The sequence below is a fragment of the Sebastes fasciatus genome, chromosome 6 (assembly GCF_043250625.1).
Source record: "Sebastes fasciatus isolate fSebFas1 chromosome 6, fSebFas1.pri, whole genome shotgun sequence".
In the NCBI taxonomy this organism is placed as follows: domain Eukaryota; kingdom Metazoa; phylum Chordata; class Actinopteri; order Perciformes; family Sebastidae; genus Sebastes; species Sebastes fasciatus.
The window spans coordinates 33658330-33670948 of NC_133800.1; the positions used below are offsets into that span (position 1 = coordinate 33658330).

The window sequence follows — 12619 nt, forward strand, 5'->3', positions numbered from 1 at the left end:
CATTTTTTTCTGACATTTTTCAGATATTTTTTTTCAGAAATTTTTTTACGGACATTTTTTTAGATCTTTCTTTTTTGGACATTTTTTCAGAAATTTTTTCCGACATTTTTCAGATATTTTTTTTCAGACATTTTTCAGATATTTTTTTTCAGACTTTTTTATCAGACTTTTTTCAGATATTTTTTTTCAGACTTTTTTTAGATCTTTCTTTTTTGGACATTTTTTCAGAAATTTTTGTCCGACATTTTTCAGACTTTGTTTTCAGACATTTTTCAGATATTTTTTTTCAGACTTTTTTTTCGGATATTTTTTCGGACTTTTTTTTCAGATATTTTTCAAATATTTTTTTCGGACATTTTTTCAGACTTTTTTTCAGACTTTTTAATTCAGACTTTTTTTTCAGACTTTTTTCAGATATTTTTTTTCAGACATTTTTCAGATATTTTTTTTCAGTCTTTTTTTGACCGACATTTTTCAGATATTTTTTTCAGACATTTTTCAGATATTTTTTTTCAGACTTTTTTTGTCCGACATTTTTCAGATATTTTTTTTCAGACTTTTTTTCAGAAATTTTTTCAGACTTTTTCGGACATTTTTATAGATCTTTCTTTTTTGGACATTTTTTCAGAATTTTTTTTCGGACATTTTTCAGATATTTTTTTTCAGACATTTTTCAGATATTTTTTTTCAGACTTTTTTTTCGGATATTTTTCAGACTTTGTTTTCAGACATTTTTCAGACTTTTTTTTTTTTGACTTTTTTCAGACTTTTTTTCAGACTTTTTAATTCAGACTTTTTTTTAAGAGATTTTTTTTCAGACTTTTTTCAGATATTTTTTTCAGACTTTTTTTTCCAGACTTTGTTTTCGGAAATTTTTCAGACTTTGTTTTCAGACATTTTTCAGATCTTTTTTTTCAGACTTTTCTCAGACTTTTTTTTCGGAAATTTTTCAGACTTTGTTTTCAGACATTTTCCAGATCTGTTTTTCAGACATTTTTTCAGACATTTTTGGCTTGTATATACTGTAAAATGTGACCGGACTGTAGTAGGACATGCTGGTATTTTTGGCATACTGCATTTGACATACTATGTATTGGGACCTACTAAATCTTTTTCTGGCATACTAAAAATAGTATGGTAGTATGGGGTATTGGAACGCACGGCATGATTCAACAACCCACTCAGATTTGGCTCCCCTTCCTATGTCACATGCAGGCTCTATTAGAATATACCGCCCATAGCTTGAGAACCACCTTTGCATAGGTGCATTATAATTTCCTCTCAAGCCAATCAGAGCAGACTGGGCTTTTTCAGGAGGTCTTAAAGAGAGAATAAAATAGGTCAAATAAATGTAATGTAAACAGAGGTAATTGCACTTGTAAAACAGGTAGGGTAGATGCAATAAATTAAATGTAAACAAAGGTAGTTGCACTTGAGGTGTATATTACATCAAAGGATATATTGCACAATCAAATGTATTTCACATTCAGTGTATTAATATTGCACAGATTTATTGTTTGTTCAGTGTCCGTATGGCCCAGGGAAAGAAACTGTTTGTGAGTCTGGAGGAACATGATATATACATGTTTTTTTTATTTCTATTTATTTATGAGTGTTAAACAGTTATCAGCACATTTATTTTGTTTGAAAAAAAAGGAAAAAAAGGAAAAACAGAGAGGAAAAAGTGCACATAAAACACTGAAGTCGGTGATGTGTTTTACAGTATGGCCCTTGAATGCAACACAATAGTTGCATCATACATGAACATTATTAGACCTTTAATGGGTCTAATATGGGACACTGGTTATTATGACTGGTAGCTGCCTACTGCAGCATGAAGCAGAGACAGAGAGAGACAGACTGAGACAGACAGAGACAGAGAGGCTGTCTGTCTCTGCAGCAGCACCAGCAGACCTCTGTGAAGTTACACACAGAAACACACACTGACACCGGAAGTTATGAGCCTTGCACTTCAAAATAAACCTCTCCTTGAAAGAAGCAAAATAACTACACTCACTGGGAGACTTTGAATTTAATTGAATTAATTGAATATAGAACAGACAGCTAAATTTATTGTTATCATGGTATCATGATCAAAAGCTCTGACAAATATTTCGATTTTTTCATGGTTGGGTTTATGGTAGGATCACATGTGGACCTTTGAAACGATTATTTCATGTAATAAAAAAAAAACACATCCCAGATAATAAAAATGAGAGTACTTAAGTACAATTTTGAATACTAATAACTGGTTGGGTTACATTTACACATAAATGCAAAGATTGTGTTCAATGTAGCTTGGCATGTTTGACCTGCATTATGATTTAAATTCTAGATACAAAATTAGGTGTTTTAAACAGTTATAGACACGTTGTAAATGGCAGACGTAGTGAAACAACACCAAATGTAAATACTCTAGTAAATGTATTTAAGTTATTTTTTTTTTCAAACTACTTACTATTATTTCATGTGATTTTTTTTAAATGTGCAGGTGATTTTGTATGTTTATATATAATCTATTATTCTTTTCTAATAAAACAAAATAAAATAATAATAAAATAATTATATTTAATTTATTTCATGTGATTTGTTTTTATGTTGTGATGAATAAATAAACAAATAAATGGAAGCAACTACTTAATGTAGTGGAGTAGAACATAAAATGGAAGCAAGCAGGAACTTTTTTTAACACAATATTTAAAGTGTAGCTACTGGTGATTTTGTATGTTTCTATTTTACCTTTTGTGTGTCTTCTGGGTATGTATATAAAAAAAAAAAAAAAAAAAAAAATAATAAATAAATAAACAAATAAATAAATAAATAAATGGATGCAACTACTGAATGTAGTGGAGTAGAACATAAAAATTGAAGCATTTTTGAACATTGATATTTAAAGTGTAGCTACTGATGATGTACGTTTGTATGTTTCTATTATACCTTCTGAATGTCTTTTGGGTGTGTAAAAAAAAAAGGAAAAAAAAGAAGAAGTAAATAAATAAAAAATAAACAACTAACTAAAATACATAAATAAATGGAAGCAACAACTGAATGCAGTGGAGTAGAACATAAAATGGAAGCAAGTAGAAATTTTTTAACACTGATATTTAAAGTGTAGCTACTGGTGTTATTGTGTGTTTCTATTTTTACCTTTTTTTATGTCTTTTGGGTGAGAATAAATAAATACAAATATTAAAAAACTATAATAAATAACTAAATAACTAAACTAACTAACTAACTAACTAACTAAGTAACTCACTCACTCACTCACTCACTCACTCACTCACTCACTCACTCACTCACTCACTCACTCACTCACTCACTCACTCACTAACTAAATAAACTAAATAAACTAACTATCTAACTAACTAACTAACTAACTAAATAAATAAATAAATAAATAAATAAAATAACTAACTAACTAACTAACTATCTAACTAACTAACTAACTAAATAAATAAATAAATAGATAAATAGATAAATAAGGGAAAGAACTTGTCACCCCAGCAGAGCTTTTACTCTGAAAGAATCTCCCGGAAGCTGCTGGCCGTGACTATATAAGGCTTGTCGGTGGTGGGAGGGGGCAGACTGAGAGACTGAGAGATAGAGAGATAGAGAAATAGAGAAATAGAGAAATAGAGAAATAGAGAAATAGAGAAATAGAGAGATACAGAGACAGAGACACACACAGAGAGAGACAGTGAGAGACAGAGACAGAGACAGAGAGACTGAGAGACTGAGAGAGACTGCGGTGATAAACAAACACACACGCAGCAGCAGCAGAAGAGCCGTTAGGATCCTCTCGAGCTCCGCTGCGGCTCTTTGACAGCAACGGTTGACTACCAGGAGAGAGAGCTGACCTTCTAATCACGGATACCGAGCTGTTAAAGACAGAACCGGGACTTTATATCTGGAAAACCCCCTAACCCCTCACCCAGGATCTGTATCCCCTTCTTCCTCCCCCCTGGACTCGGCTTATGTGACACATTAACGGCGGAGAAACAGAGAAACATGACGGAGCTGAGGAAGCGAGGAGGAGGAGGAGGAGGGGACACCGACAGCACCGACAACATCAGCGACAAGGTAAACACAACCGGTACCGGTACCGGTAAACCCACCCAACCACCTACCCAAAACCCCTCTGAGACCTCGCCCTGAAAAACACGTTAGTCCGGTTTGTTGTCACTAGACGCCGGCGAACCGGTCCAGCAAGCTGCTGTCAGGTTAGCATGGGAGCTAATTAAGCTAGTTAGTTAGCATTAGCATTAGCATTAGCATTAGCTAGCTGCTGCTGGTAATCCTGCAACAACCATCACAACACAGCAACAGCTCCGTGTTGAGAAATAACGACTTCTGCTTGGTGTGAAGGTTCAATTCCTCATCATAACTTGCAATATTTGCACTATCTGTTTATATCATGTTTATTTTTGTTGATAGATTATATTGTTTATTGTATATTGGTAGAATTTCATTTTTTTTTTTTATTCTAACGTTTTTATCTATTCTTTTGTTATTATAATGCTTATTTGCACCAACAAAACCAAAGCAAATTCCCAGTGTATACCTCTTATACCTGGCAATAAACACGATTCTGATTCTGATTCATGGCTGGGAATGTCACTACATTTTGTCATTATGATAATAGACTCATTAGCTAATGTCATGCTGCAGAGCCTTATGTGTGTCATATTTAGCTTTAAAGTTGGATTTGTGTTGTTGAATTGCAGCATTAGAACAGGTGTAAGGCTTGGCAGGCCTCTTGGTTTGTAGTATGAGAGATTAAGGGGTGCTCAGGTGGAAATGAGGGCTCTAGTGCTCTCCAAATAATCTCTTAAATAACCTTATTTTGCAGTGTTTTTGAACCATTCTTTGCAACAACAAGATCACCAAAATACTTGACTGAAATGGCATACAGTATGTCATACTTCTCTACTGTGAGTGAGTCAATAACAAATCAAGTGAAAGAGACTATGCAGAGCCTTATATGTGTCAGCTGAATATTTAGCTTTAAAGTTAGATTTTTTGTTGTTGAATTGCAGCATAAGAACAGGTGTAAGGCTTGGAAGGCCTCTTGGTTTGTAGTGGAAGAGATTAAGGGTTGCTCAGGTGGAAATGAGGGGTCTAATGCTCTCAAAAATGGCCTTAAATAACATTATTTTGCAGTGTTTTCGTGCCTTTCTCCACATGTATTTGAACCATTCTTTGCAACAACAACAAGATCACCAAAATACTTGACTGAAATGGCAGTCATACTTCTCCATACTGTGAGTGAGTCAATAACAAATCAAGAAGAAGAGTACTTATAATATTAAAATAGATTTATATTATTATATTGCAGATTGAATTGATTCATCGTTTGGCAAGATTTCAAAAGCAACTATGAAATGTGAAGCTGTGCCAAATGCACTTCCTATTTGTTTTCAGGTAGTGATTATAGTGCAATTAATTAATCAAGTTTTAATAATAATGAGCTTGATGGTTCATTGTTGTTCTTTGAGACAGCAGGTGACAAATCCAGTCTCCAACAACTCAATGCCATTCCAGACAGTCTTTCCAAACAACAGAAGATGGAAGAAATAACACAATTCACAGGTTAAATTGTTAATAGTAGAGCTGACCCTTCTTAGTGGATTAGTCGACTAATCGGTTGTTTTCGTTTACTAAGATTAGTAGGTTTTTTTTGTTGTTGCTTTTTTCATGCTGAATGACTGATTTCCAAGAAACTTATGAACACATCTCTGGTAAACACCAGATTTAAAGTGGTGCTTCTGTGTGATTCTTTGTGGAGAAACTCAGTTTTACAGATCTGTTGATTAAATCAACGATTAGCCGACACAATTGTATGAGTGTTAGTCGACTAAGAATATCTTTGGTTGAGGACAGCCCTAGTTAATAGGTCATGTTATAAGTGGCAGATAGAGACTGGAGGTGAAACCCCGCCACAATCAATCCCTAACCCTCCCAGTAACTCCTTGTGATCAGTAGATTACTTGATAAAGAACATATTCATTAGTTGAAGCCCTAAATGTGCAAACTGTAACTATATTCTTTAGATTTGTTGTGAGAAAATGAATCTTTATATTACAGTTTGTTCTCTTCATTTTTGTTTGGACGGATGCACCAAATCTTGTTTGTGGTTTTATACTATCTCCATCTTTTTATAAGCTGAATGTTCAGCTACCACACAGCTATAAACAGTCTCCTTATTCCCTCCGAGTCTTCCCCTCAGTGGGACAGTTTCAAAGGTTATACCGAGTCAACCCCACCTAACAGCTCCACTCAGGCGTCCTCCCACCAGTCCCTGTGTAACGTATGCAGGGGTCGTTGAGCAATCCCACCCGGCCCACTGATTAACTCGCCTCACAGAGAAGAGATCTCTCTCACTGATACTCTGCATAATGTCTCTGAAACTGTGCCAAGGAGTTCAACAGCATGGCCCAGAAGCTCTGCAGACCTCCATTACATCAGACATGTGCTACTGCTGTACGTCTGCTTCACACAAGGTCACCTCTCTAGGAAAGTGTGTCGGAGTCACCGTAACCAATTTCCATATTACCTTGATCCCCGAAAGTCGAGTGTTTTTACTGGATGTGCCTGGCAAACATCTCCAGGAAAGATATACAGTATATGAGAATAATGTGTGCAGGGCTGCAACTAATGATTATTTTCATTATTGATTAAATGTTAATGTCTTTGTTTATCATTTGGCCTTCAGAAAGTCAGTGCATTGTGAAAAAAAATCTTATTTTCTCTGACAGCAGAAAAGACCCAAAGATACTCAGTTTACTATCATAGAAGAGAAATAAAAAACAGTATATATTCATATTTGAGAGGACACTCAGCATACACTTAGTGCTAGTTCACACTACACGACTTTAGCCCAGATTTTCTGCTCCCAGACAGTTTTTGGAGCTCCCCGACAAAACCCCCAGATCAGAGGCAAATCAGCGTTTGCTCACCACTCGCACATCGGCGCTGGAGCTGCTCAAAGACGTGAGGCGAGAGGCTCGCTGATGCCTCGCAGACACATTCCAGATATCTATCATGCTAAACATCTGGACCTGTCAGGGACTCTGGCCACAGGCTACAGCCAATGAGAGCGTGAGACAAGGGTTGATGGGAAACCTGTGGAAGGAAAAAAAGAGTGGAGACCGGTGAAACAGGCTTTTGTTAACATGTGCCAACAACATCAGCAATGTGTCTCATGTATGGTATCATGTCATTTACTGTGTATTTCTCACATGTGTTTTCGTGACAAAACATAGTTTGAAGACCTCATCTGGGATTCCTCCTGGTGAAAGATCTTGTAGTGTGTGAGCTCCAACCACAATGACTTTAAGACTCCTGATTACAAGACAGCAAGTTGTGTAACAGTACAGAGATTTGACGACTTTGAAAGTCATGTAGTGTGTAGTACTTAACTTAAGTCTAATCGGGCCAGGCTAGGGTCATGTAGACCGGGCAAGGGTCCGACTCAAGCTCATTTAATTTACCTCCTTTAATTGTGCCCATTATTCACCTGGGTACTGCAGAGCACACATGTTAGTGGGTGAAATAAATGATTTATTATCATTAAATATTATTTATTGTTATTTTATTATTATTTAAATTATTAAATATTATTAATAAATTATTTTAAGAGTTTTTTCACACATTTGAGAATTTTTTTGAGTTTATTATTAAATACCTGCAACAATCCCACCGCAGCAATAAGTGTCTTCCCATTAAGAGAGGTGCTGCACGTATTTACGCACGGTGCACAGCAGCGTAACTTCATTGATTATTTAAATCTTTTTTTTTTTTTTGTCATGTATTTTCAAAAATGACATGTAGGGGAGCTTTATTCATTTATTTTTCATCACACAACTCACAATCACAGTGACAGGATATCATTGCATCCTGTCACTGCATCCCAAAAAAAACACCCCTTATAAATGTGGTTCAGTTACCGCCAACTCTCTGAAGACGCTAATAACTTTTGCAGTGAGACTCATTTGCATAGATAGAAGCAGATTTTGTGCTAAATGTATGCATGTTACCTAATTTAAATATGTGCAAAGAGCACGGGAGCACTGAGAAGCTTGGCAGCGCAGTTAGGGGGTCATTTCAAAGAGGGTGCTTTGAGATTTACACAGTTTCTTATTTGCACTGATTTAGTGGTCGCAAAAGCCACTAATCCTTTTGTGAATTTGCCCCTGAGTGTGATGTAGAAAGTGCCACAGCAAGCTAAAAAAATCACCTGACAATAAAAAGTTTGAGGTAGTGTAACTTGAGAAGTCATACTTTTTTTATAAATAACATTTTATTAGTTATTTATTTAATGTCAGACTGAGCCTTCAAAGGATTTATTTGTTTTTGGTGATACAGATGTAGTGTTATACATCACCTAACAGCCTCTTTGTAGTCAAATGAAGTATATAGCCTAGATTAAGATTGTGAAATCCTTTGTTAGGCTATATAAAGCCAATTTACAATTAGATTATGTTGGTTGCATCATGAAAGTCTGTCTTGTGCAACACAACCAGGATCCACCCAGCCCAGGCTCTCAGACTAAAAACAGATTGACTCGTGGAACTGAAATACATGATGCACATGTCATCTATATGTATTTGTTCCTGGTTACTGTTGCTTGGCTGTGTGTGTGTGTGTTTGCAGTTTGGTCTTTCTGGCACAGTGCCACACTCGACGTCTCATTAGTGTCCCAACTTGTTATTCCTCACCTCCTCCAAAGTCCATTTTTGTCCCTCAGCTGCCTCCAGGAAGCCGTCTGTCCCAACACAGAAGACATGTGAGAAGCATGACTGGACATATTCAATCAGTGAAACCCTGTTAGCTAACCCTCGTTTACATTTATAGAAGAGATGTCCTTTCTTTTTAAGTTCATTAAAAATGTTGTTGCGTAAATTCTCAGAAGGATTAGAGGTGGTACTAATGATAGACAATGTGATACATTCTTCTACAAGATTTTATCATTGTTAATACCATCAATTAGGGCGACAAATTTTATTTTCAATTCCGATTTTGGCTTTCAAAGATTATGAAAACAAGATAATCAAGATAAAACAATTATTGTGCCGCAGTCCATTCACAATGATGCTCTTGTTTTCTCGTGTTATCCCCTCGTGGAACCTCTCACCGGCTTTTTTAGAAAAGGGCTTGAAGGGGAAATGGCATTTTGACACTAAAACATACGTACTTTGACCAAATTTTGAATGTTTGGCCCACTGTGAAGCTACAGAATGATATAAAAAACTCAAAAATAATGGACCCACCCTTTTAAAAATACCCTGATAACAATACATAATGCAATACTATACAGTTGACAAATAAACTTGTAAGTGCTCTCTGGAGGACAAACTATGTGATGGAGACACTGTTGGAGCACACATTAGCTGTTAGAGGCGAATATACAATCATCTCAACATTCAAATTAGCAAATGACGTGAGGAAAATTTAGCTTCGCTCTTTGTCTGAACACTCTCCTCTCCTCTCCTCTTTAAGAACGTCTTATAAACAACTGTCTCACACAACGTGACATGTTGATGTCTTTGAGACGAATGTTTCCTGTATGAGGTCATTTCTATCCTCTGTAGTGTTTTTATTAGGCTGGCAAATTACCACTCTGCCACAAGATGAATGCTGCTAATGTTTGTGGCTAAGAAATGTGTGTTTGCAAACACTTTGGCTGCTAGAAAGCTGCCGTATGGAGGTCGAAAGCATCTAGCTGTCTGAAGTGAAAGCTGAGGAAATGATACAGGATAGGATACACCACCTACTGGGGATGTTAGATTTTTGAGGTTAGCTTCTATCCTTGTTCCTATTCAAGGGTGTCTTCACATTAAGCATGTTTTATTTGAAACCTGGAGTGTTTACTCCATTAGTTATTGGGTGTTTTGGCGGGTGAGAACAGTATTCAAGTAGCATAAATGCTTCAAAATGTGAGTTTCCGGCTTCTAAGACAAATACAATGTGGCCCATTAGGAGTGAAAACAGTTTAGTTATTTGAGGAAATGACCACAGAAAAAGAAAGAGTTTATGACACTTGGATGCTGACTAACAGTCAGTAGTTCCTCTGTTTGGAAAGCCAAGTACAGCTAAATGAATAAAGGGCAGATCATATCAAGTTATTTCTTGACATTTAATTAACAGTATTAAAATCAGAATGGTGAATTATTGTATCTCAAAGAGCAGAGACGATGCTATCATATTCAGCTCAGGGTTATAAACTGGAGTCTGACTTTGTTTTGACTTCCTCTGACCTGGGCAGGATGACGAGTTGCCAAACCTCAGCCTACTTAATTAGCTATGTGTGAGTCCTTGTGACTTTTGTTTACAAGCCCTGATTGTGTAATTTGATGGTGTGTGAGCCGGATTTAACCACATACAAAGATGCAGCTGAAGATATTCTTCCTGGCTGTATCTTCTCTCTCTTTCCTCTGAAAGGGGAAAAGGTCTGCAGACTGTCAGAGAGAGAGAAATAAACCCGTCAGGCAAATGATGGCAAATAAAAATTCTGCTGTCTTTGTCAGCTAGTTTGAGGTGTTCAGACTTTCAGTGCCGAGCTGACGGGGTTTAAGCAGAGATGAGTCGACCCTATATGTGGAGGTTAAAGGATCATTTAGTTGTCACAAACTGCAGCAACACCCAAGCTTATCATGTTCACATGAGGCGTACTTTATATAGTCACTGAAGACCACTAAGGTTAAATCCACACTAATACGTTTTTGTTTTAAAACGTTTATTACGTTTACACCTACCGTCCGCACTACTCCGACATTTTCGAACCCCTAAATCGGAGACGTTTGAAAACGCTGTTTACTCCATTTTAGTTTGAAAACTTCGTGGATTATGTTTTAGTCTCGACGGGCGGAAACAGAGAATTTTGAATACGATGATGCAAACACCCACGTTCGGTCTTATCAGTCACGAAATGACCCTTTTCCGGAAGAAAACATACAAACTCTGTACAGCCTTGACTACCAGTGGCTATTTCAAAAAATGACGGGCGTTGCTGGCCTTGTTGTCTTCGCTAGCAGCTGTTGTGTATTTAAATACTGTATTTTATAATGCTACTACGGCCTACATGTGCAGGAGGCAAGCTATTATTTGAGCGATTTGCAGCAATTCCTGTTTCCAGCGGCGTTTATCAGCCCCACATGGAGCGCCGGTTTTGGGTGAAGTAAACATGGGCCTTCCTTTTGTTATGTATGCTTGTTTTGTTATGCAGAACTATTGTGAAGTTCACAAAGAAACTGTAAACGAATAAAGCTTAAGCCACCCGGTAGAGCTAAGAGTGTGACAACAACACCGAAACCAAGGGGAAACCAGTGAGACACGTGTTGACCAGATGTCTTGACCCATAATGTAGTCAACTGTTTATTTTTGTAAAGTATAGTAACCTAGTAGCAGCCTAGTAGTATTGGATTATCTATGTTGGTGGTTACTGTAAATAAAAACACTTTTTTTGTAACTGCGTTTGAAAAATATATTTATTTTTTCTGCTAAATTCGTCTCTGTTTGAGTGACATGTGTGCATGTGTGGGAAAGATGGCTTTTCTCCCTCTGTAGTATTTTCTGTAACTAAGCAACCAACAACAATCTGCTTCCTGTCTAGCAATGCCCACTTTCAGGCGTGTTAGTGTGGACGGAGATTATTTCTAACACAATGCTAAAAGGCTTGTGTGCAAAGAGATCATTTTGAAAAGGAATTGTTTTGTGGACTAGCTGAAGTGACCTACATATATATGTATATATTCACACCTTCCCTGTGTGCTGTCTCCAAGGCCAATATTTACTTTCATTAATTAGTCAGCCACACACACACCCCCAGCAGTGTGTGTTTGATTTGACCCGGTGCTCTTCACACTGCTGCTCTCTCGTCGTCGTGGTCCTGCATACTGTTGTTGCGACGTTAGCGCCTGCTCAAGACTCCACATGACAGTTGACCTTGGTGGGCTGTCTGCTGGTCGGCTGGCCGTCCCTCAAGCCTCCAGCAGCAGCAGCAGCGGCGGTGGTGGTGATGATGGTGATGGCAGCAGGCCGTTTAACGCTCTGCTGGTCACAGCTTCATTCTGCACAGTTAGAAATGTCTTTGGACAGCAGAGGAGCCTTAACTGCTCTATTTTTAAGCTCTGCATACAGGTAACCTTGTTTATTTGGTGTTTTTTACCTCAAGGTTTGTGAATAACAGACTACAGATGTGTTGTTGTGTCTCCTGTAAAATGGCTCTTTGTGCTGCAGTTTGGTAGAAAAAGCAGAGCGGTTGTAAGCTGAGGGTTGCTTCTAGCAGCAGTGCTACTTCAGGTCAATGTTGCTGATTAGCTTAATTCCTTGCTGCATGGGTGAGTCCATGTAGGCTGTAGCTTACTCAGGGATCCTCTCCCCTGTGACCAGAGCCAGCTGCTGTCTGCTGGTCTGGACCGTACAGGTGTGCAGGCTTGTTTGTTGTGCTATTATTGAGCCTTCGAGGCTAAATTAAACCTGTCTGAATTAAGACTGTGATTGGGAAGAAGTTGTGGGAATCTGGTGTGTGGATTAATTTCATTCATTTAATTTTTATGTATGTATTTATATTTATTATGATTATTCCTATTATTAATAATACTTATTAACTTATTAATAT

At 37.1% G+C, this 12619-nt stretch overlaps 1 protein-coding gene across 2 annotated transcripts in view; it reads left to right on the forward strand.

Annotated features, from left to right (window-relative positions):
• Positions 1-3595: 3595 nt before the first annotated feature.
• The window catches only part of cds1 (CDP-diacylglycerol synthase (phosphatidate cytidylyltransferase) 1), a 40873-nt gene continuing 31849 nt past the window's right edge, over positions 3596-12619 (forward strand). For both annotated transcript variants that reach the window (XR_012594353.1, XM_074639435.1), the window contains exon 1: positions 3596-4080. Coding sequence is in view for 1 of the 2 variants with exons in the window: in XM_074639435.1 (XP_074495536.1) it covers positions 4009-4080 (72 nt within the window). In the remaining variant the exon portion in view is untranslated. The remainder of the gene's footprint in view (positions 4081-12619) is intronic.